Source organism: Ruditapes philippinarum, unplaced genomic scaffold (assembly GCF_026571515.1).
Source record: "Ruditapes philippinarum isolate M1 unplaced genomic scaffold, ASM2657151v2 ctg3542_1_1_1_1, whole genome shotgun sequence".
NCBI lineage: Eukaryota > Metazoa > Mollusca > Bivalvia > Venerida > Veneridae > Ruditapes > Ruditapes philippinarum.
Window position 1 is genome coordinate 4,471 of NW_026866756.1, and position 27,521 is coordinate 31,991.

General features: G+C 31.2%; 1 protein-coding gene across 3 annotated transcripts in view; it reads right to left on the reverse strand.

The window, feature by feature from the left end:
• Positions 1-1,963: 1,963 nt before the first annotated feature.
• The window catches only part of LOC132733575 (lysosome membrane protein 2-like), a 33,604-nt gene continuing 8,046 nt past the window's right edge, over positions 1,964-27,521 (reverse strand). The window contains exons 2-14 of one of the 3 annotated variants that reach the window (XM_060720236.1): positions 26,179-26,336; positions 25,329-25,473; positions 24,444-24,656; positions 23,914-24,005; positions 21,552-21,601; positions 21,005-21,074; positions 19,828-20,006; positions 19,289-19,407; positions 18,301-18,374; positions 16,627-16,678; positions 14,989-15,147; positions 14,001-14,052; positions 1,964-2,080 (exon numbers count right to left, since the gene is read on the reverse strand). In XM_060720236.1, coding sequence (XP_060576219.1) covers positions 14,011-14,052; positions 14,989-15,147; positions 16,627-16,678; positions 18,301-18,374; positions 19,289-19,407; positions 19,828-20,006; positions 21,005-21,074; positions 21,552-21,601; positions 23,914-24,005; positions 24,444-24,656; positions 25,329-25,473; positions 26,179-26,336 — 1,353 coding nt within the window. In that variant the 3' untranslated portion in view covers positions 1,964-2,080; positions 14,001-14,010. Of the gene's footprint in view, positions 2,081-14,000; positions 14,053-14,988; positions 15,148-16,626; positions 16,679-18,296; positions 18,375-19,288; positions 19,408-19,827; positions 20,007-21,004; positions 21,075-21,551; positions 21,602-23,913; positions 24,006-24,443; positions 24,657-25,328; positions 25,474-26,178; positions 26,337-27,521 lie in introns of those variants that run through there. The other 2 variants (XM_060720235.1, XM_060720237.1) reach the window with 2 other exon arrangements.

Below are 27,521 nucleotides of genomic sequence, written 5' to 3' on the forward strand. Positions count from 1 at the left end.
AAATACCGGTGCCAATGACATCACATTGATTTAAGTAAAATCAATGAGTTTGGAATAGAATCATCATGTAAATTTACATTGTATATACACTATCACATAAACCACAGCGCAGGAGTGTAATAAAGCCATTTAATAAAAACGATATTAGATTAGTGTAATAACACTTTGACATGACGTCACTTGCATTATTTATAAAGATAACGTCAATGCAGCTAATGTTAGCATTACTCTATAGGCGAATCAATGAAAAAATTATTTTTTCAACAGTTTACCCTTCTTATTCTATATTTGTGATAAATAGAATATTATATTTGTGTAGATTCAATACCAAATTTATTGCACTAGTTGAATAAAACAATATGATGCTCGCCAGAGGCTCGCATAATATGATTTTATTCAGCTTGTTCAATAATTTAGTATTGAACCTACACTCATTCAATATCCTCTAAGTATATCCAGTAACACAGGAATAAGAAATTAACACAAGAATCGTGCAAAAGTAAAAACTGTGCAAACCAGGACCTATGTCAAACAAGTAACAGGACCTATGTCTGAAACATGTAACATAGTAAGTAAATACTTTATAGAAAACCAAATTAAAGGTAATGAATAAGCGCATACAGCTGACATGACAGTCTACTTTTACCAGCAAAGAAAAATGTATAAATTCCTACGTCACTGGATATACACTGTGATACAAGAATGAAATTAATGACAGAATAACAGATTAATGATAGCACTATTACACGAACATCATGAACAATAACAAAACCAATAAAATAATGCCAACAGGTTTTTCTCAACAATCCAGAAAAATGACCATTGGTTTACAATATTCAAAAGATTTTTTCCTAAATATTTTTCATTCTTTATGAATCTTGAAAACATATCTTTTCAAACAATTACTACACAGGCTGTGACATGATTGAATTATGGAATTGTAACAAATGTGGAAAATAATTCATACATACTCAAAACATTATAATCAACAGATATACAGTATGCATATATAATGATAGAAATAGCCACTAATACTCATGCACCAGCCAATTTAGATCAAAGTCCCCGCTATTCCCTTGCGGTTGGGGAGCCAGGTTTACAGCTGACTAGTTTCATCACGGGACAAAGGCTGAATATAATAATGTTTGATCTTAAAAATTAATACTAAACCACAATACAGTACAGTCAATGCATCTTAAAGTACAATCAGTTAAAAAAGAAATTTTGGTAAGGAATTCTACGAATAAATATAAACAAATATTAACAAAAATAAAATAACAAAAGAATAATAATATTTGATGTAAGTTATAACTCAAAGCATGCATAGAGAATAAATTAAACAAAATAATTTATGCTAAAACATGAAAAAAAAATCCGGCTGGAGAACACAAAATCCAAAAATACATACAACACTCTTTAAGTTTTAAATAACTTGTTGTTAATGAGTATTTATGTAATGAGATAATGCTAACATCATACAAAACAAAAATCTAATACAATTTCATACATACATGTTCATAAGAAACTCACCCTGTTGCAAGAAAAATGTGCCACACATATTACCTAAAAATGTAGCAAAAGTCAAGATATTTTACAGACTATTTTTCAACATTGTGATGACATTATTTGGTGATTGCATGGCTAATTATGTACAAATTTAACCATAGAGGAACAACTTGACTCTTTCAACCAATAAGAAGCAATTTGGATCTAATTTTAAACGAATTTACCAATAAGAAGCAATTTGGATTTAATTTTAAACATTTTCAACCAATGAGAAGCAACTTGAATCTAATTATAAATAATTTCAACCAATGAGAGACTACTTTTCTCTAATCATAAACAGGTTTAACCAATGGGAAACAACTTAAGTTCAACCAATGAGAAACAACTTTAGTCTAGTCATAAACAAGTTCAACCTAGTTCAGAAACAAGTAAAATCTAATTATAGCTCATGTTATTATATATATCACAGTTTTCTAAGCACTTTGTTGCATGTCTTTTTGTTTTAATTTTAGGAATCAACACCAGGAACAAGATCTGCTCTGTCACCAGACAAGTCTGTCATCTCTCTATTCCTCTGAAATAGATTAAATAAAAATATGTCAGTAATAAATTATGTTAAATGTTCTTCAAAAAAATACATATGCAACAAGAAAGCAAATATTTAAGTCTTACAAATATCGAATAACATAAAGAAGAGGATGTCTGATGTTCAACAGCTACACAAATGCTGCTCAACCGTAAAGTCCAGTATAATTAAAGTCATCAATGCCGCGTAACCATCATATGCAAATAATATACTGGTGAAGTAAATGATATTTAAATCGAGAAATACACCATAAAGGTAACAACTATTTTTCATGTATATTTATGAAATCATACAAATAAATAGGCGCGCCTCACACTGTGATAGACTGTGAGTGATAAAGATAAAATTTCATGGATAAAACCTTGTATTTTTCTAGTTAGCATAAAATAAAACATATACAGTATTTAATATTGAAAGCAAAAGTGACCATGTTACTCATATTTATATAAGAAGTATATTCTGGTAGAGTCTTGAATGTCATTAAATACAACTTTTATCAATCACCATACTATCTTGAAATACTACTGAGAATATCTTTCCATAATTTATCAAAATCTCATTTGCTGTATTTGGTCAAATTAATATTTTTTGTTAACTTAACATTCCTTTGATATTGACTATTGTGACAAGTACATGTACAGTATATGGCTTAAACTCTTATTTCAATGACTTGTGCTTTCAAACCAAATGAACAGATTAAGTAGAAATTGTAGACTATAATTCTAAATAGATATGTAACAAGTTTTTGTATTAAAATCGTGTTAAAAACAATCAAAGGACTAGGAAACTATCTCAATTTTAACTTAGCAGAAGGTAACAAAATGAGAGAAAAATCAATTATCAAATCAAACATATTCAAGAAATATAAAAAACATGTTCACAAACAAAATTTGACAAATGATAACTTCAAAAATGAACAGTCAACAGACATACCATGTAGGTGCCAAATTTTAGAAACTTCAAAAAAAATTTGCAACAAATCTCATTATAAAGTAACATTAATGTCATTAAATTGATTAACAAGAGCTGTCAGTAGGACAATGCCCTGGGGTATACTCAGTGCTCTGATAGTTAAATAATAGCCAGGATAATGTAGGGATTGACAAAGAGAAAGATTCAATTGGCCTTTGATAGTAACCTTCTATTATGATCTCATATAAGTGTTTTAAAGCTGCATGCCTCTAGATGACCCAAAATATTTCAAGAAAATTAAACTTTGAAAAACCATACTAAAACTTTGAGAAAAGTAAACAAATTAAAGATTCAAGTGATAATTTATATCTTATGTGCAATTAATGACTGTATTTTGTAGTATTTATCACCATATTGCTATTTATGCATATTTTGACCTCCTTGTGGTAATTTGCGTGAATTTTAAGTGCCAATTGTAATGTTTCAAGTACTTTCTTTGTTCATTTCACAATACTTTACCTTTGTATACATTTTCAAAATTTTCATGAAAATTAGGATGAATCTGGAGGCGTGCTGCTTTAAATTACAAGCAAATATCTAAGATGTTCATGAAAAATAATCTTGTATACAAGAATTTGAACACAAAAATTTAATCAAGGTCTGTACTATTCCCTATAGTACAAAATAATTATTTTTATGTTTTCCCCTATAACTGACAATTGGTTTTGTACAGATTGAAAGATGTAGAAGTACATTTCATATTAAAAATTATTTAGCAAGGTAAGGGTTAAAAACACATAACAATAAAAAATAAATCATCTAAATCATTGTAAGCAAAACAAAAGTATTAAATATGATCATGTACATACATGCCATATCCCCCGCCGGGGGACAAAAACCCCCGATTTTCGACCATGTCTCCCGATCTCCCGCCGTGGGATCGAAATCCCCTGATTTTCAAAAATTCAACCAACAAAAAAATTAAAGCATCACTTTTACCAATAAACATAATTAAATAATAGACTTAAACAACTTTTACAACTATATATGCCTGAAGTAATATTTCCCCATTAAACAGCAGGGGTCTAACGTATAATTGTATTGTTAGTTACTCCGACACACTTCAGCTGTCAAGGAATAACAAATTCTCCTTTGATAAACCTGTCAATCAGTGTCAGTATTGCAGGTGCTTAACCAATGACAGCGTCCGATACTGAATGTGTGACGTATCAATTTTTGTTGGGCTATGCAACCCCGCCTTGAGTTTGTTGTCGGCATTGGGTCTTTGAAGTTGATAAGTGCAGATAAAACAAGCAAATTCGTTGAATTTATATCCCCCGCCGAGTACTGGTTATTATTAACACAACAACTGAAGACATAAGGCTATGCAACAGACCGGAACCATTTGATCAACTTTGGCAGGGGACCACCCTAGGATCATTCCTGTAAAGTTTGGTTGCTGTGCAGTCATTTGTTTCTGAGGAGATGTTGTTTAAAGAAATTGCTGATGACGCATGACAACGGACGGTGGGGGATCACAATAGCTCACCTAGATGTAAAAACATCTTAATCTCCAGACTTCATTATTCGTAATTTAGTGATGTTGATCATTATTCCTGTAAAGTTGGTCGATTCTAACTCAAGCACTCAAGGATCAAATAACAACATAATGAAACAGTTTTTACTAAGCCAAGGGAAATAACTCTACAAATACTGGATAAATCCACAAGCGAAACCCCAGGAACAAACTAAATATGCTGAGCAACTTTCCAATGAGGTTAAATGACTCTATGTCAAATCCTTTTTGAGTTACATGCCACACATGTTGAAAATTGCATACATTTTCTAAGTCAAGGGCAATAACTCTAAAAATACTAAATAAATCCAGACGAAAATACCCAGTTGCACAACTACACATGCTGATCAACATTCCTGTAAAGTATCATGACTTTAGGTCAAATACTTTTTGAGTTACATGTGACACAAGTTGAAAATTGCAAAATTTTACTAAGTCAAGGGCAATAACTCTAAAAATAGTAAAAATATCCGGACGAAAATACCCAGGTGCACAACTACACATACTGATCAAACATTCCTGTAAAGTTTTATGACTCTAGGTCAAACACTTTTTGAGTTACATGCGACAGAAGTTGAAAATTACAAAATTTTACTAAATCAAGGGCAATAACTCTAAAAATGCTAAAAATATCCAGATAAAAATACCCAGGTGCACAACTACACATACTGATCAACATTCCTGTAAAGTTTCATGACTCTAGGTCAAATACTTTTTGAGTTACATGCGACACAAATTGAAAATTACAAAATTTTACTAAGTCAAGGGCAGTAACTCTAAAAATACTAAAAATATCCAGAAGAAAATACCCAGGTGCACAACTTCACATGCTGATGAACATTCCCATAAAGTTTCGTTGAATTCCAGCCATTAGTTGCAGAGAACTACTCCGGAAACGAAATTAGGACGTTTTACTAAGTCAAGGGCAATAACTCTAAAAACACTAAAAATATCCAGACGAAAATACCCAGGTGCACAACTTCACATGCTGATCAACATTCCCATAAAGTTTCGTTGAATTCCAGCCATTAGTTGCAGAGAACTACTCCGGAAACGAAATTCGGACGGACGGATGGACGGACGGACGGACAACGCCAAAACTATATCCCCCTCCCGATTCCATCGGCGGGGGATAAAAATAATGATCAGGCAATAGAATCTCAAAGAATCACAGATTAGCAATGTTTGAAACTATTATTTTTTATGTAACTATGATCTATGTTGTTGCAAAAATAATACTAGAAATGTGTCATCATGCCACGGATGCCCCCGCATGCAGCCAAAATTTCAGATGGTGCATTAATTATTTTTTTTCATTTTAAGTTCAAAGCCCTTAAAACTTTAAAATGTTAACACAAACCATTTTCATACAATGTTCAAGACACTGAAATTATTCAGTCTTAACCTTTTAAAAATAACATATTTCATATTTGTAGCCAAAATAATGGCTAAAAGTATGAGTGCTGAAACTGAAAGTACAAAATTTTTCCAACATTCAGGAAAGATAAGTTTGTCTAAAATCATTGAACCACAACCAAATTCATACTTAAACTGCTTATTCCTAAGATGTATCTATATTATTTTCAAAGTGAAAGGGACATAACTCTGCAAAAAAAATCATCAAACCATGACCAAATTTCAACTTGACCTGCCCATTCCTTTGACATATCCATATGTCAAATATAAGTTGAATATGTAACACTGTTGGGTAGATAATGAACAGAAACTGTAAATTTCATATTATTTTCAAAGTGAAAGGGGCATAACTCTGCCAAAAATCATAGAACCATGACCAAATTCCAACTTGGCCTGGGCATTCCAAAAACATATCCATATGTCAAATTTGAGTTGAATGTGTTGTACTGTTGGGGAGATAATAAACGGAAACTGAAAATTTCATATTACTTTCAAAGTGAAAGGGGCATAACTCTGTCAAAAATCATTGAACCATGACCAAATTTGAACATGACCGGTGCATTCTTTTGACGCATCCATATGTCAAGTTTGAGTTGAATGTGTTGTACCGTTGGGGAGATAATGAACGGAAACTGAAAATTTCACATTATTTTCAAAGTAAAAGGGGCATAACTCTGCCAAAAATCATCGAACCATTACCAAATTCGAACTTGGCCTGTATTTTCTAATGACATATCCATATGTCAAGTTTGAGTTGAAATTGTTGTACCGTTGAGGATAATAAACGGAAACTGAAAAATTTCATATTATTTTCAAAGTAAAAGGGCATAACTCTGCCAAAAATCATCAGAACCATGACCAAATTCGAACTTGACCTGTATTTTGTCATGACATATCCATATGTCAAGTTGAGTTGAATGTGTTGTACCGTTGGGGAGATAATGAACGGAAACTGAAAATTCACATTAATTTCAAAGTAAAAGGGCATAACTCTGCAAAAAATCATAGAACCATGACCAAAATTCCAACTTGGCCTGTATTTCTAATGACATATCCATATGTCAAGTTTGAGTTGAATGTGTTTGTACTGTTGGGGAGATAATGAACGGAAACTGAAAATTTCATATTATTTTCAAAGTAAAAGGGGCATAACGTCTGCCAAAAATCATCGAACCATGACCAAATTCGAACTTGATCTGTATTTGTCATGGCATATCCATATGTCAAGTTTGAGTTGAATGTGTTGTACCGTTGGGGAGATAATGAACGGAAACTGAAATTTCATATTATTTTCAAAGTAAAAGGGGCATAACTCTGTCCAAAAATCATCGAACCATGACCAAATTCGAACTTGACCTGTATTTTGTCATGACATATTCATATGTCAAATTTCAGTTGAATGTGTGCAACCGTTCTTAAGATAATGAACGGAAACTGATGATGACGGAATGACAGAATGACGGAAGGATGGAAGGACGGAAGGACGGAATGACGGAACAGGGTAACACTATATGCCCCGGCCATTACATGGCGGGGGCATAATAAACTAGCTTTGTCTCACAGTAAGCAACAAACACTGAGGAGGGATTGAAAGAGGTAAAAATCCGTTTCAATCAGATAAATAATAAATAATACCTGTTTTAACACCCAAAGGGCCAAAATAATTAGGTCCAATTATTATCCAGTAGTCAGTACATTCCAAAAAACCTTTACACAACCCTGCATCAATTACACAGTTTACATGTACATACAGGTATCAAATGACGTAGCGTCTAGACTCCCTACTGCCATATAAGGCAATCGATGTGTGTTAACAAATTGAGGTGTAAACTGGATTAAGATTTGTGTCAGATTTTTTTTTACTGTTTATGAAGTGTCAACGTAAAAATTTTAAGGCAGCATTTTATTATTTCACCTTTCTATGGCTACAAAAATTCTCCGTGAAAATGTTGATACCTTTCATTTAAAGAGAAAAATCTTTACTGTACAGAAAAAACTTTGGCTGTTAAAGTAGATCTATATTTATTTGAATGATTTAATGCATCAAATTCAAGTTTATTTGTACTAAAATGATTCAATATATATCTGATATAAAAATGTATTTTATATGATATACATGCAATTAATTATATTTGTTTTACAGGGATTCTTATTTTATTTACATCAAATATTTAAAGTACCTATGTTTATTTGCAATTGTTTACATATTATCCTTTCACAGTCATGTATGTTAAAACTTGAAAATATCAAATGATCTTGTAGAAATGTTCATTTTCATAATAAAATGGGGGAAATTTAATTATATGTTTGCATCGTTTTAAGATTACGACTGGTTTGTGCTTGCTTAAAAATCCCCCTACTTTTTGTCCAAATCCCCTGCTTTTTAAAGCCAAATCCCCCTATCTGGGTGGCTGGAAATATGGCATGTATGCATGTATAAGATTTCTTCTAACAGTTTTTTTTCAATGTTAAAGGCTAAATTAAATCAAATTAAATTATGTTAATTTGGAGTTTACAGAAAGATAAGAAATGTATTAGAATAAATGTACACTCCAAACAACCAGGGGTACAGTTGAGTTCACACTAAAGGTTACACAAAGTGCATTGGAGTGCACTAGATGTGCACTACTAGTGCACTACAAAGTGCACTAGTAGTGCACTTCATAAGTGCACTTTGTAGTGCACCAGACCTATTATGATGTATTAAGCAGTTACCTACTAATTTCAATGAATAACAATTTGACTTTTTACAAAAATATAAAGATATCTGTATAATAGTTTTTCATAATAAATTTGAAGTGTGAATATTGGATTTTGTAAAATATGGCATAAAATATTTGAAACAATAATTGTTCAAAGTCATTAATTTTACTGATTTTGTACTCTATGACTTAAATTGTTAGAATAAGTAAATATAAATAATTATAACTTTAATGTTAATAAGTTAGTGGCAATAAATAAACAAAAGTAATTGATATTTAATTTGATTCTATTTTTTATTATAATCTGGTAATTGAAATAATTATGAAACGTTGAAATGCTAATTCAGAAAAATATTCAGTTTTTTTTTTTTTTTGTCTTTTTTTTTTGGGGGGGGGGGGGGGGGGGGGCAAATTAATAACAAATTAGTTATTTTTTTATCTTATCTTATAATTGTTTTAGTTAAAGGTTATGATTTTAAGCATTAATAGCCTTTAATACATTTAAAGAATTAATATGTTTATAATTGGCCTAAAATTTTGTCAATTTTATCTCTCCAATTTAAAATCTTCTCTTACCTTGCTCAAACCAAGATTTACCTAGGATTAATATAAAGAAAATGATATATATTATTCTGAAAATAAAAATATTTACATATAATGGTGGTATGTATGAATTTGTGTGATTAAGTGGATATGTACCTGTTGGACACTGGTATATATTTTAACTGACATGGATATTAACAAAAAGATTAGAAAATCTTTCATTTTCCATTTTTTGAGACAACACCAATCTTTTATCTCTTTTTTTCATGCATTGGTTAACATAATTATGCAAATATGATTATTTTTATGAGTTCATTATTTAAAATGCTTTAAATATATTTTCAGTTTTCTTTTTTCTTTTTGTTACTACTTGTAAATGAAATTTTATTTTTGCACATAACAGAATTTACCATTGCCTACTTATATTTATCATTCTGCCTTTTCCTGTTATTTACCCTAAGGGGCTCTTCTATCAGCAGGGTAACTATAATACAAATTTACCAATACACAGCACGACTTTTGGACACTTGAAAATCTTCTGTTAAAGCTGGTCTTCTGCTTCAGTGTATGATATGTTTATTTTTAAAAAAAAGACAGATCTGTCATTAAAAGATTAAAAAGGAAGTTGGCAAAAAAAGGTTTTACTAAGTCATGTATTTTAAATATTTTCTTTAAAATATATTATCTTCTTAAAATGTGTTTTTTTAAGAAAACTGACAATAGGCAAATTTGGTCAAATCTATTAATAGAAAAAAAATTAACATTTTCGAGGTTTCAGAAACTAAAAAAAAGATGCTTGAAAAATTTTAATGCAAGAATTGCAAAAAAAAATGTGGATAAATATTGATATGAGGGCCTCTTTTCTAGAATATTTTAACCCAACTGATATTGATGATTAAATCAGTTTTTTATTGATAAGGATTTTAGAAAATTCCACTTCAAAAAGACAATAATGACAATAATAATATAAGCATTGCGTTTATTGCCATTTGTTGATTATTTTTTACATTTGATTTATTACAAACAATTATATCATTATCTATGTCTTACATTTATTTTGGGAAAAAAACAGGAAATTTTAAAATAAAATAATTGCATTAACATCTGCGATTTTTGTTATTTACCCTGCATGAGGCCCTCTTATCAGCAGAGAGGACCAGTGTTGTAATGAAAACAGTCCCTCTCTCAGAAAAAATTTACCAATACACAGCATGACTTGAAGACTTTTCCTCTTGTATTTAAAGCATTCCCATTATTACATTAAGGATCTTTAATATAGAAATCTTGAATTAAAAAGTTATCAATTTTATTCTATTTTCATGGAAATTTTTTAATTATTTTATATCCTAAATTAAAAAAAGAATTGCAAGCATTTTCATGGTTTTGAAAAAACATAAATAATCAACAGGTGTTATGGATTGTTTTAAAGATTAATGATGATTAATATTCTCTTTCAAATCTTGAACATGGAGGAATTGCCTCTTAAGTTATTTATTATTATTGCAGTTTTAAGGCAAAGAAATGTGGATAAATGCGAATGAAATAATAGAAATTTTCCGCTGTTAAGGAGAGCAATTAATATAGTAATCTAATTTCAATGGGCATACTTAATAATCTGCAAAATTTGGGACTGTTCTTTGTTATTTACCCTGAGGCTCTCCTATCAGCAGGAGGGAGTTGTATAATTAAAACAAAGTTCCCTCAATACAGCAAAGCATGACTTGGAGATTTTATCCTCTTCAATAAAAAGTAATTCCCCTTATACATTAAATTCTTTAATATTGAAATCATGTATAAAGTTATCAATTTTATTTTATTTATGGATATATTTTTAATTATTCTATATCTTTAAAAACATATGTCAAGGCATTTACACAGTTGGAATACTAAATTTATCACAGTATATTGATTTTTTTTAAAATATTCTCTTTTCAATATTCAAAACATGATTGACATTAGTCTCTTAAGTTTATTATTAGCTTAAATATAAAACCTGTTCCTTGATTTGTTTTGAAGCTTATTGAAAAAAGAAAGTTTATGTTGTTTTACAAAACTTAGATTAATTTAGGCCAGAATTGTCAAGATTTTTCCAATTTGTTGACACTAGAAAAAGTTTGAAATGCATGGCCATTAAGCTTTAAAAAACAACTTATTTAAATATCCATTATGGAGCATATTATATTATTTTACCAACTAAACCTTATTAATTCTATTAAATTTGATTTTAAAGGGGTATTATTTTACAACTTTACAGGTTAAATTACTGGGTTAAGAAAAAATATTGATTATTACAATAATAAATATATTTGTTTTTAATTTTAAGCTTTTAACATTGATATCACTTAAAAAGTTTAACAACTGCGATTTTAAATTATACTTATTAATATTTCATTGAAATAGGCCACAAATTATATTCCCAAAGTTTTTGTTTTTCTTACAAACAGCTTAATTAACAATGGATGCCCCTTGTCAAACTTGATATGCAATTATCCAATAAACAAATTTAGGTGTCACCTTTCCCGGTCAGAAGCCTTGATCATATTGGTCTAGTGCACTAGAGTGCACACGGTGTTGGCATGTCAGTTCAAAGCTCTAGTGCACTAGAAGGTGCACAAAAGGGTGGATTTAGTGTGAACTCAACTGTAGTTTAACTATCACTAATGATATAGATTTAAATATCGAAATTTAGGAACAATGTTTCTAGATATTAGGACAATATGGTGGAGAGAAAGGTATTTCAGAATTTAGAAGCTGCAATTAAGTCAGACAAGTGTGCTCAAAAAAAATTAAACCAGTTTGCTTGAACTGTCACACAATAGCCTGTATAATACTTCACAAAGGAGTTAGATTCAGTTATTGGCCTTGTACACTGATCTATAGCTGTGATTCACATTTAAGATGCCAGAACGTACCCTCAATGGTAAATGACTTATGAAACTGTATGTAAACTGTGACAAAATGTTTTACCTACATATGAAAAAGTACCAATGTAAAGGCGAGTAAAATAGCCAAACTTTTATTCAAATGCTCATCCAACAAATGAATCTACAGAGCCCCTAAGGTGACATTTTCCACACTTTTTTTCCGGGAACTTAATTTGTTTTAACGAAATAATAATTCGTAATTACCAAATATTAATACGTTTTTACGAAATATTATTTCGTTTTAATGAAATATTAATTCGTTATTACGAAATATTAATTCAAACATTAATTCGTTTTTACGAAATATTAATTCGTTTTTACAAAATATTAATTCGTAATTACGAAATATTATTTCGTAATTATGAAATATTACAAAATTACATTTCGTAATTACGAAATATTAATTCGTTTTTACAAAATATTAATTCCTTTTAACGAAATATTATTTCTTAATTACGAAATATTACAAAATTACATTTCGTAATTATGAAATTTTAATTCGATTTTGCAAAATATTAATTCGTTTTAACGAAATATTATTTCGTAATTACGAAATAATAATTGGTAAATACAAAATAATTTTTCTCTATCTAGAGTGTCAAAGAGTTTTGGTAATATTTATAAAGAAAGACTTGAAAATAAGTTCCTGACTAAATATAAGGCAGTAAATGCAATATAAATAGTGATTTTTTTTCTCCCCAAGTTTTTTAACTAAACACTTATGTACATATAAATTAAAATATTTGCCTGTCAAAAGTGTTGCCGCCACAGCCGTGGTAGAACAGCACTAGGAAAATTTTGTTAAAATGGGGGTCCTGTGCTTCAAATCCATCGTTTTGTCGATGTTGTTGAGTTTTGAAATAAAATATGTTTTTTTATGATCGCACGGTGCCCATACATAACTTATACTTTATACATATACTTTTTTATATTCATTAGATTAGTGAAAATCTGGAGTTCCCCCCCCCCTTTTAGATTTACTAATGTATATGATAAAAGAAAGTAATAATATAGCATGTTTCTTTTTAAAGAAACATGTCAGAAAAGATTAATAGCCTCAAAAATTAAAACATTGCTGATAGGAACATGTATTTCACAATGGGGAAAAAAGAGTATATTTTGGATTGAGAATGACTTCTCACTCAAAAACCCTGTTCACTTATATAATAACTTGAGAACCATTCGGCTTATAATTGCAAGGTTGATTCAGGCTTGTAAATGACCCCTTTGTGAGATTAGAAGGTCTTTTGTCAAAGTCACAATGACCTTAAATAAGATTTCGTAAAAACGAATTAATATTTCGTAAAAACAAATTATTATTTCGTAATTAGGAAATAACATTTTGGAATTACGAATTGTTATTTCGTAAAACAAATTAATATTTCATAAAAATGAATTAATATTTCCTAAAAACGATTTAATATTTCGTAATTATGAAATTAATATTTTGTAATTACAAATTAATATTTTGTTATTACGAAATCATATTTCGTATTAAGAATCAATATTTCGAAAAATGAATTAATATTTCGTAAAACGAATTAAATGCCCGGAAAAATGTGTCGAAAATGTCACCTTAGGGGCTCCGTATGAATCTAAGGATAATAATCTTTTATCTAATATTACACTCTGTAAAAGTATAGATCATTTTCTCAACATCATTAAAGTTTTTGTTTTTTTCTTTTCTTCATAAAACACAAGTTAAAGTTGAAAGAAAGTTAAATAAATTCTACAACCTAAATTACAAAATATGACCTTAGAAAAATTGTTATTAGTAGACAGTCACTGCAAACTAGGAGTTAAAAATGTGTTTCTAAACCTACATCCATGTCTACCTTAGAAAAGTTACATACTGTCCATTTCATTCATCAATGGTCCATAATTTTTCTGATAATTATAACAATATTTTTCATCATAATTTGGTATTGTAATATAACAGCATAAGTGCAATATCTTTCTTGGTAATAATGTTTATGTTCTTTTACACATTATACAGAGGCATTGAATTAGACCCTCTTGGTATTATAGAAAAATGAATGATTACTTTTTACAATAAAAACTGTATGAAAATACATTATGTTTGGACAAATAGGCTTATAGTTGTCACTCTTGGAATGAAAACATTGGTAATGACTTCTGTATGCTAAAAGTAAAGAGTGAGGCTCTCCTGCACTTCCCCTGATGTTGGATTTCAAGTCATGCCAACACTGTAAAGGTCATACAACAACTTCTCAGCTTCCCTGGTGGAAAAAAACCTCAGGTGATCCTTTGTGCATTATTTCAGGTAAGAGCGGGCACCCAAGTAGAACCACAATCTCTGTAAGCTAGCAAGATATCTTCCTTACACAATAGAACCTGAAGTCTCTGATGGAATATTAATCAACAGTAGTGAGGGAATATGGATTTAAAGTTTGTGACCATGACCACTTAGGGTAAGGGGATATTATTACAGACATTTACAAATATCAAGAAGAAACAGACATGCTTCCTCAATGCATAAGTGAAGGTTTTCTGAAGGTGTTATATAATAGCAACTAATTCCCCATGCCTTACTGATAACAGGAATGATGAAAAACACATAAACACATTTTTGAAAACAATAAAAATATTACAAGACATTGAAACAATTTAAAACAATGAAGATTATAATGCTCATGCAATAAAATAAGAATAAAATGTGTAGCAATTTAAGACAACTTAAAAGTGTATAGCAATGCTCTCTAGTGTGTTGCAATTTACAGTATGCCTAATAGTATAGCAATTTATTGTTTATAGTAACTTAAAAGCATGCTGCAGTTTACTGTATAACACATTAATACTTACATCACCAAATATCTTCTTCCAAGCAATGATGGCAATAGCCACTAAAATAAGCAGTGAACCAAGACCAATTGCTACATATGTACCAATATGCATGGCCATAAGTGGCGTGGCCAACTGAGATTTGAACTCATCAGCCAATGAATCTGTAATCCTAGAGCTCTGAAATGGAAGAAAATAAATACTGTAATTTTTCCAGCTGAAACAAGAAGCGTTCCAATGGAATAGGAAAATATCTGAGGTGGTATGCAACTTGAACGTAAATTCTTAGTCAGTAATTAGCATTATTATACTCACCCTTGTGACAATTTTTGAATACTCAAGCCAATACTGACTATCCAAAAATTGTCACAAGGGTGTTTTATTGAGTATTATAATGCTAATATCCTATGAATACATAAAATTGACTGAAAAAGGTACAAAAGTTTGTTATTAAGATGTTTTATCAAGTAAATCACTGCTTTATTATTATGAATGCATAAAAATGTCCCAAAAAGGCACAAACTCTTCAGTAGTTATGGACATAACAGCTTACAAGCAAAACTTTACCAGGAATTTATAAGCTGAAAAAGGGGAGAAAAATCAGCCTAAATGCAAGATAGAATTATGGATCATGGTCAGTGACCTACAATTATGATTCTAAATGCATATGTGAAGTTTTAAATAAATATCTTTAATAGTTATTGAGATATGTAAAACTTGCATGTAAACATAAACCAAGAGACTAAGTAGAAAAGGGGAGATGAATCAGCCTTAATGCAAGTAGAGTTATGGAACTTGGTCAGTGATATACAACAATTATGACCCTCCAATTATGACCCTAAGTACATGTGTAAAGTTTCAAAACAAATAAATCTGCAAATATTGCAGGCAGAGTTATGCGATTTTGCAAACTGATAAACATTGTTACTACAAATAAGTATTGTAAGGTTGAATTGAAAATCTCAAGCAATAATTGAGATATTTGACTTTACAAAAAACTTTAACCAAAATTTCTAAGTTAAAAGGGGCATAATTCTGTCAATAGTGTAGGTAGAGTTATCAAACTTGTCAATCTGATGTTCATTGTTACTATAAATAAGTATTGTAAGTTTCAATTGAATATCTCAAGCAATAATTGAGGTATTTGAATTTACAAAAAACATAAACCAAAATTTCTAAGTTAAAAAGGGCATAATTCTGAAAAATATTGTAGGTAGAGTTTATCCAACTTGTCAATCTGATGTACATTGTTACTAAAAATAAGTATTGCAAGTTTCAATTGAATATCTCAAGCAATAATTGAGATATTTGACTTTACAAAAAACTTTAACCAAAATTTCTAAGTTAAAAAGGGGCATAATTCTGTCAATATTGTAGGTAGAGTTATCCAACTTGTCAATCTGATGTACATTGTTACTATAAATAAGTATTGTAAGTTTCAATTGAATATCTCAAGCAATAATTGAGATATTTGAATTTACAAAAAACTTTAACCAACGCAGACGCTGACGCGGACGCTGACGCCGACGACGGGGCGACTACAATAGCTCTCATATTCTTCGAATAGTCGAACTAAAAACTTCCTTTCATATAAACATCATATGAAAATATGATACAATATTGACAATATATCTAAAAACTAAGAACTAAATAACATACCTCATTCAGCCAGAGTACTGGAAGTACTGTTCTTTTCAAAAGATTTGTCTGCCTGAAAGACATTAAAGAAAAAAATAAACTAAAACTATCGCTGAATGCAATTCATTCCCCCACCAATGTCCTTGACAGAAGACAACTTGGAAAGGTGGTTAAGGGAATAACTTTAGTGGCACAAATACATAAAGAAAAAATATCTCTGGTGAAAAAAAGACTAACTGTACAGGTAATAGTATAAATATATATTATCAAATCATGTTCGAAACAGTTACAAATAACCTTTCATTTTCCCAATGTACTAATCAATTTATAAGTCAATTTTTGACCTTCAAGTGTGGCCTTGGCCTTAAGCTGGCACAAGTGTAAGATGGGTTCTGCACATTGCCCAGTTGGTGTGAAAATCTGAGTAAAGTTTGAAGAAAATCCTTCCATTGGTATAGAATTTATAGAGCGGACACGACATATTGTCTAGTATTGCTTGTATGTAAATTCAAAGACTTAAAAAGGGGCATAACTTTGTCAAAATGCAATACAGAGTTATGAAACTTTACCTGCATATCTAATTTGTAACACTTCATATATATTTTAAGTTTCAAGCAAATACCTGTGCTAGTTTCAGAAATATTTTAGTACATGTACGAACATTTTCTAAGTCAATTTTTGACCTTCAAGTGTGACCTTGACCTTTAGCCAGCACAAAGGTGACATGGATTCTGCACATAACCGTGTTAAGGTTAACATTTGAGTAAAGTTTGAAGAAAATTCTTCCATTAGTATAGGAATTATAGAGCGGACACGACATATTGTGTAATATTTGATTGTTTGATATTTGACCTTCAATTGTGACCTTGACCTTGAGCTCACATCTGGGCAACATGGGTTCTGCACATCCCCTTGTTGAGGTGAACATTTGAGCCAAGTTTGAAGAAAATCCTTCCATTAGTATAGGACTTACAGAGCGGACACGACATACTGTCTAATATTTGATTGTTTGATATTTGACCTTCAATTGTGACCTTGACCTTGAGCTGACACATGGGCAACATGGGTTTTGCACATCCCCTTGTTGAGGTGAACATTTGAGCCAAGTTTGAGAAAATTCTTCAATTGGTATAGGATCTATAGAGCAGACACGAAAATGGAGACGGACGGACGGACCAACTGACGGACGGACAGACCGACGCGACAAAGCGAATCCATTATAGCCCCCCCCACATTTTGTGGTGGGGGTATAATAAATGGTAAAAAATTTTCTTTTACACATGAGATAAACAAAGATATCAATGTCACTTTAATCAGAGTACAAACATGCAATCATGAACAAAATTCTTTAGTGTTCAAATAAACAACAAATAAACATAGCAATGCCATGAAAGCAGGTTTCAAACAGGAACCCATTTCTACTAACATTGACGACCCTTGTTGACTCAAAAGCAATCAAAAGCAAGCACTTTGCATAAGCTTACTATGTACCAAATTTGATAACGATTTCTTTTTCCAAACTCTAATTATCGTCAAGAAACCACCTGTCTGACGCCCACCCCAACATCGACCATTTGCCATTCCAATAACCAGGATTTTCAAAATCGAAAACCTAGTTAATCAATTAATTAATTAATTATCATAGAAAATTAAATGGCACAAATATACAAGAATTTTAAAGTGTAGATAACTTACTCTATATGATCAACTTTCTCCAACAGTATGTTAATTTGTAATTTCTTAGCAGCATAAAAAGCAGCCCCTGTGTACTGAAACAGGAAAAAACATATTTTGTAAATATTTTTCTAGTCTTGGTTTAGGGTTACAAATATTCTAATGGCAGGGCAGGCAAAATCTGATTTTGACTTACTTGTCCATTTAAGTGAAGCAGTTTTCAACTTGTCTGTATGATATTTACATAGTTAATTCTTGAAAATTTTCACTTGTCTGTACAGGCTGTGGGACAACCTGGGCAATACGGACAATTGATTTTGCCAGCCCTGGTCTAATGGTTCCTTGCATGTCTATGAATGTTTTGTACACATGTATCTATAGGTTTAAATTTTTCCTATTTCTCATATTATCAAGGTTTCTCGAATTATCGGGACATGCTTTAAACAGACGAAACTGGCACTTCTGAATTTGAAAACGTGTCTACAGTGTAAAATATCACTACCTAGAAATGTTATGTAAAGTTCATCTATGCCAGTTTAGGCCTTAGCCCCTTGATAATACAAGAAAACAGGATATTATTCAGTACTCCATAAATCAATCAACATCATGTACAACACTTGGATGACACATTTCAGTAGAAGGAAAAGTTGTTTCCAAGGAAGTTTTCAAAATATTTCAGACCTATATTGGGACAGAAATCACTGTGACAAATGTTCTTCGACTGCCGACCAGTATACATATATTATTTCCTGCTACTTTCTACATTTAACAAAAACCAAAGAATTAATAAAGAATATTTGAGAAGAAAAAACAACAACAACAAAAAAAAACAAACTTAAATGCCCCTTTCAAAAAAGCTGTTACAAATTACTAGATCAAGATAATGAATCTGAAATACCAAATTTTCACAATGAACCATTCTAAATTCAAATGAAGACAAGTCCATTACACTGATTTAGTGAAGAAATGATAAAGATATTACTACAAGAAAATAAGAATGATTTCTTACTGGTTCAACATCAATAAATGTACCATGTTCCTCCAGATTCGGGTGCATTCCATTCACACCATGTATAATAGCAGGATCAGCGTTCAGGAAATGGGGCTGTGAGAATATGAGTGGAGCACCTGAAATAATTTCAAAATCACAACAATAAGTGATACTCATATACAGAAGCCAGACAATGAAGGATGGCCCCACTTTTATTTGAAAAGAGCCAGAAAAGAGCTGTCCATTAGACAGCACTTATGCACAGCTCCCTTAACTATAATCAGTGCTCAACAGTAAGAAAAGGGGCATAACTCTGTATAAAGTTAACTCAAAGTTATGTGTCCTGTGTCTATCATGTAAGATAATCAAAGAGAGCAAATGAGAGAAGTTTCAGAGATACCAACTTGCATGCAAAATCTTAACTAAAATGTGATGCAGACGCCAGGGTGAGTACAATAGCTTTCCCTATTCATTGAATCTAGTCAAGCTAAACACACTATGTTGGTTTTGTCATGACACGGCTCAATTAATCTTATACAAGAGTCAGTTTTATCTACCAAAATGACAGTTTTCCACATTCAGTAGTCCTGATGGAAAGCAGTTATCACTGGGAGTGCAGTATCCTTGGTTAGCTGGATTGTCAGTAGGAGATTGAAATACATCAGGTGGGGTAGTAAATCTGTATACATCTATACCCTTCTGTTTGTTGTCACGCAGGTATGTGAAATATATAGACCTGAAACATACATCATTTATGTCTGATTTTACTTCTTTAGGGCAATAGTTATCACCTCTTAAAGCAAATGTAGAAATAAATCAACTGAAAATATCAGCCGAGAAAAAATGAATAAGAACTTCTAATTTTGGGTACAACTTAGATATGTATTTATCTCCATGACAACAATTAAAACAAGAGCTGTCGGTAGGACAGCAACGCTGGACTATTCTTAGTGCTTGATAGTAAAAAAAGCCTTGATTAAAAGGTACAATTTTCTAAGTAAAGAAAAATGCAAAATTTTTCTTTAACTCCATATTACAGTTATAGGCCTTGGAGAGAGTCCTATTATGCTCTCAAAGAAGAGTATAAAATTTCAACATGTTTCAAAGCCTTATGTCAATGAATTTTTAAATAATTGAGGTATTACAAAAACTTTAACGTAAATTCTAAGTTGGAAAAGGGGCATAATTCTGTCAAAATGCTTGATAGAGTTACCTCCTCCTGTCTACAGGTTGGGGTAATGATGGTGAACAAGTGTGCAAAGTTTCAAAGCCATATGCCAATGGACTTTGAAAATATTTAAACTATTACAAAAACTTTAACATAAGTGGTTACGCCAACGCCGACACCAACGCCAACGCTCGGGTGACTACAATAGCTCTACTTATTCTTATCGAATAGTCGAGCTAAAAAGATTCTTCACTGAGATGAACATGAATTAAAAACATTATCACTTATTCAGTAAATATTTATATAAAATATAACTATTGCACATCCTTTACATTAACTATGCTTGATAGTTTCACAACAAATACAAATTTTAAATGCAATACATATACATGTATTTGCATTTTTCTATTTTCTCTGAAATTAATAAATTGCTGTTTCTTTTTTTCACAATATGTGACCATTTTTGTTTAGTTTTGAAATCACTGCCCTCTTTCCACAATGAACAAAATAATTCCTGAAAAAAAAACTATGTAAGTTTGAAGACATAATGTAACATAACAGTTTACCTGCATAAATCAGATGAGAACACATATAATACATCCGACTTTTCCATAAATGGGTGGAAAATTGTACCATCTGAAATAATTCATTATTCTACAGTAATTGTCAGACACATTTAAAGGGAATAATATCACAACATTACCGTTCATGATGCAATAATAACTATTTTAATATATTAATCTTTGAAAGACATTAAAAGTGACTGTGTTGCTCTAATTAAAAAGTTAATAACTACAGTTTCATGCACAAAATCATAATGATGCACCTATTTACTATAATAGGTAGTAAAACATTTAATCTATACTACAATGGAATGTGGAACTTATATTAATCATGCCCTAAGTCTGCATGATTTTTGGAATAACCAGTACTGGTCCTGATAGTGATCCAAGTAAGACTTGAACCTAAGATCCCTGGGCACACAGGTAAACAATATACCTATGATCCCTGAGCATACAGATAAACATTGAACTTTATGCTAAGATAGCTCTCATTATAATATATTATTGGTATTACCTAAACTATTTAATTAATTTTAAAAAGTATACTTACCTGTGCCATTCAACATGTTACAAGTGTGAGATGTCCAGAATGTAAGGTTCCTGTAATATATATGAAGTGTATATTAATGTATATTTAAATCAAAATAACACTAGCACTGAAAATATGTTTTTTTTCTTTTAAAGAAAGAAGTGTGTTTTTTTTGGTTAGAATTAATAAGTGTAATGTATCATATCCTTGTATGTGTACTGTGCAAAGATTCAAACAGAATCACAATAAAACAAAATGGTCAAAGGTGAATCTGAGTCACAACAAAATATACCAGTATCACTGTAACCCTCTACAGGACTTGAAAAATAATACAACAGTCACCAAAATTGAATGTAGTTCTAGCAGGCAAGCCTGTAACTAGTAGAAATTGGGTAAGGCCAATAAATAATGATGATACTTTTAGCACACTGAAATAGAAGCAATATAATTGAGCCGCGTCACAACAAAACCAACATAGTGGGTTTGCGACCAACATGGATCCAGACAAGCCTGCACATCCATGCAGTCTGATCAGGATCCATGCTGTTCGCTTACAAACCCTATAACAAGTAGAGAAACTGATAGCGAACAGCATGGATCTTGATCAGACTGAGGCATGTCTGGATCCATGCTGGTCGCAAACCCACTATGTTGGTTTTGTCATGGCGAGGCTCAATTATTTCCTTAGTTTCTGAAAATGATATGACTTAATTTCAAATGGATCAATTAATTTATTCTTGATTCAGGACATAGAAGTACAAAATAAGTGTATGCCATTATTCTTACTTTTACTTTCCACTTTTAAAGTTAAGTATTTTCCAGCATGTAAAAACTTGATCATGCTCGTAGATATTGCCGACCACAAGCCAAAATAGCTTATTCTGGTTTCTAAATTCTTTCACAGTCAAAAGCAGCTATTGTAATTACTAGTAGATAAATGGTGTAAACTTGGGTTCAAAGTTACAACAATACAATTCAATGTCATATAAATTACATGTATAATGACTTTCCAGTTATACTGGTGGATAAAAGTTGAGGATGTGCCAATCTTTCTGTGCAATTCAGGTATAACTAATCACCTATTGGTAAAGATAAAATGAGCCACGTCATGACAAAACCAACTAAGTGCATTTGCGACCAGCATGGATCCAGACCAGCCTGCGCATCCGCGCAGTCTGATCAGGATCCATGCTGTTCGCTTACCAACCCTATTATAAGTAGAGAAACTGATAGCGAACAGCATGGATCCTGATCAGACTGTGCGGATGCGCAGGCTGGTCTGGATCCATGCTGGTCGCAAACGCACCATGTTGGTTTTGTCGTGACGCGGCTCAAATCATGTTGACATTTAAACTGCTAGAGTTTTGTCATCAACATATACCAAAGGAATACATAAAATCATATATCAAACAAGTTTAGAATTTTCTTATTATGTATTTTTATTTTATTTTATTTCATTATGTATTTTTTCAGTTATTTAACTGACAAATTTTTATAAATTAAGTTATCACCCTTTAATACAACTTATGAAAACTGTTTAAACAAGGTGTGAGTCATACCAAAGAAATACATAAAACAATTTATCAGATGAGTTTAAAATTTCCTTATCATGTACTTTCCGCACATTTAAACTGACAAATTATTCTAAATTTAGTTATTATCTTTCAAGTGCAACAAATGGAAACAGTTAATGCAAGTGATGATTCATAAAAAATGATACAAGATAAAGTATATATACAAAATAACATCATATAATAGGTACTTAATGCAATAACTAATAAAAGTAAGTAGATGACTTAATAGATGAGTAATGAATAAATAAATTAATATTAAAGGAACTCCACTGAGGTCCCAAAGTCTAAAAACATTAAGTTTGAATTTCTTACATTGATCCATTGGGGCACTTAAAACATAACAATTTGCAAAAGATTATTAAGAAAAATACCCGGAAATATGTTGAAAATAGTATTTTTGAGTTATTCTTAGTCAGATTACAGTGAAAACCAAGGCAGGTCATTTTTCACAATTAGAATATTATTCTGGAAAAACAGTGTGACCGAATGATCTGAAATTTTGCACACAGGTTATTGGTTTAGTCCTACATCACAGGGAGCATAAATCTCAAAATAAATTATTTCCAGTCCAGTCATGTTAAAAAACCTAAGTGGAGTCCCTTTAAATAAAATTTCTCAATTTAAAAAAAACCCAAAAACTTGTATGTTATAATAATATTTACATTCAATCTAAATCACCTTATAGCTCGGCATAGCAAAGAAGAACAAGCATATTTTAGGAGTGTCAAACTTACCGTACTTAAAATATCAATTGAATTAAAAAAAAAATTTAAAAGTTGTAAAATCTTTAATGTATGACAGAGACATACGGAGCAAAGTTCCAGGTTTTGATGATGCCAAACTGACTTGAATCCCCTTCTCCTGTCATAATATTATACACACCATCATCTGTACCATTTGTCTGGAAAAATATAATGTATGTCATAATTACTCAGTGTTTTCCACATCCTTTGTGAGTATAGGCTTTGTCCTTTGTATTGTTAACAATAGGAAAGAAACTTTACTTTTCAAAAAAAAAAATCTTCATTTTTTTCTATTAAATTTCAATGTTTCTTAATTTATGTAACAAAATAATGCTGACTTTGCAGTATAATGAAAATAAATAACCAATAGTGATATCATCAAGATTTCTTTTTAAATCAAACTAAAAAAAGGAAAAGCACAAAAATATAATATCAAACAATCTCAGTTAAACTTTCTACTAACACACATGAAAGCAGTACCCTAACATTTTTATTGATTCAATGGTAGCAAAGTTGATGAAATCTTCTTTATTTATAACATCAACATCTTAAATGACAAAAAAATTCATGATCTAAAATAATTTATGGTGACTTACCCCAACAAAAATGCCAAATTTATCACTGATATTTAAATGAAAACCTAATGAGTTAATAAGGCTGATTGTTTTGTTGATGAGGGGCTCATCATAGCCCCAAACAAGGTCTTTAATAGAGAGTGTAACAAACAGGTCTTCATTGGCCCAGTCGAGTAATGCTGCTGCAAGTGTCTGTAGTACACCAAATTCCTTCTTCAACACATTGGCTATCAACTATACGGGGAAATTAAAAGAAGGAAAATTTGTTAGATTTATTAATTTAATACAAAAGTCCCTGAAAAAATAACATTTAAGATCATGGCATCAAGAAACTTATCAATTAACCACAGCCATGAAGGGCACCCACCATAAACGTTCCTAGTCATATGATTTGCTAAGGTCATGACCCTTATAATGATTATTTTTCTTGAAGGATTTAACTCAATACAGTATTGGAGCAGTACCTCAAGACGCTTACAGAAATCACGATCACAAAATAGACAAATATCTTTCTTTTTGCCGATTCTTACATTTTTCATTGATTATCATAATAAATTATATAAACCAGTGTGAAGAGATGAGTTAAACCTTTTAAAGTTCATTCCGTCCAGTCAAAAGGCAAGATTTAAGCATTTAATCATTCAAGCACCTTGTCCGGTATATAATACAGTATTTAGTTTGCAGTTCAATCATTTTTTTAGTCTCACTCTCTTGAAATAGTACCCCAAAATACTTTAAAACATATATTCCCCAGTTCATAAAGATATTAGAAAGGTTCATATATGAACATATTTATTCTCTAAAAGAAAGGTAATGAAACATAATACAAAATTATGTAAACTATAAAGTTTTCTGACTATGCACTTTAATTATAACAAAAATATGAATGCTCAAAATTTATATTACCATGAGTGGAATGTTGACTGTCACAATCTCGTCTGCCTCTGTTCCATTAGAATTAGCTCTGTCAAATGAATAGAACTTGTTCTCCCTGTACGTAACAGTCTTGTTATCATCATTATATTTGATGGCCACTTTCTGTCGATTCTCACTATGAAAAATAATAATTGAGCTGTGTCATGACAAAACCAACATAATGGGTTTGTGACCAGCATGAATCCTGACAAGCCTGCGCCTTCGCACAGTCTGATCAGAATCCATGCTGTTCGCTATCAGTTTCTCTACTTGTTATAAGGTTTGTAAGCAAACAGCATGGATCCTGATCTGACTGCGCGGATGGTTTTGTCATGACGCGGCTCAATTCATTTCATATTCATTCAAATTAGTTAAATAATAGTACATGTACATCTTTTTGTCTGTTATGTTGAAGCCGTTTCCAGATGGGCCTTGAAGATAGGATCATAAATTATGGCAATTTTGATAAAATCTTTCTTCATACACTTCATGACAATTGGTTGATAGTTTTAATACGTCTGAGGATGTTTCATATTGATAATTTTAATACATCTGAGGATGTTTCATAATATAAAAAATTTTCCAGTTCATGTCAAATGTTGAATTCTGCTAAAGCCGATCCTAGGGGGTGAGGAGCTGAGGACAGTAGCTTGCAATTACTGCTAGAGCCCATGAACAGACTTAATCAAACCAAGCCTGCAACATGTTCAGTTTTGCCATGTTTTTGACACAAAAACAGGAAAAAATTTATATACCTGAAACTAACACTTGGATAGGAGCTAAAAATTTCAAAGAGTCATCTCATTACAATACACTATTTTTATTATAACATTGAGCTTACATGTATGTATATGGTCCTCTTTGGACTAGAGTTGGTTTACCAGTGCCGGCTTTAACTTCATCTGGGTTAGTGAGGTTCCACGCCCATATTTGAAACTTTATAGGAGTTGGGTTTTTCACCCAGTTATCTTTAGTAGCTTTGTTTTTTAGGTTGATTTGCTGAAAATTGAGAAATAAACACATTATATCATGTAATATTATAGCTGTACACACCATAACACTTTATCTTTTGAATTTTTGTAATGAATTTGTCCAGCTTGGAACTTGAAACTGTCCTTTTAAAGTTGAAGGAAATTCAATATCAAAATGGTGGCAAAGTCTCAACACTTTTGGTTCCAGCAGGTTTAGGGTTGAAGATCATATTGCATTTACAATGTCAGATGTTCACACTTGCAAAGGAGTCTGTATTTCTCAACATTTCAACTCTAAACTTAAAATGCTAATTATTCGTTTGGCATTATTTTATTTTGAGTTTCATTGAATGATATGGAATTTTGCTTAAAGTTACAGGCTAAATATATCCTTTTGATCATTCTTTGTTTAATATTGATACGAAGTGTTTGCAGGCGGGTACTAATATGATATGATATACAGTCTAACTTGCCCATGCGACCACATGTATTAAGCGACTTTTGTCTTAAACGACCACTTTAAATTCCCCCCGATCATTTTCTCTCTATATCTTTAATGTATTAAGCGACTTTTGCTCAACGCGACCAGCGACCGCTAATTAGTCACCTAATTGACATCAATCTTTTCATTAAACGACCACTTTTACCTGTCAAGTAATTGTGTTTATAGAGAACGCCACCTCGTTATGTCACAAGTGTCAACAATCAAAACACAACAATAAACGTGTGAAAAACTCTTTTTCCCATACCGTTTTAGCGTATGCAAATGAAGTTAAGTATACGCGTGACGTGTATTATCCAATAATATCGGATAAACAATGCAAGGCTCCGCCCATACTGAGATTGTGTATACGCTTCGCTTGTTGACATTTAGACTGCATTAAATTGACCTTGAACTTGATTAGCCATTAAATTAATCGTAACAAATAGATGTAGTTTGTGTATTTCAAATGAAAAAAAATGCACAACAGAAAACATCTTCACTAATAGGGTTTTCGTGTTGAAGACAAGGAAAAACAACGGAGAAGTTAAAACATTCTGGAAAAAATGTCAAACATGTACGTAATGGATCTTGAAACTGTTTTGTCAATAAATATCAGAAAGTTATTTTTACATTTGCATCCATTTAGATTATCGGAGCGTACTATTTTCAACAGAGATATAAAAATGAAGTTGAAAAACAATCCCACCGAATAAAAAAGATGTCATTTTT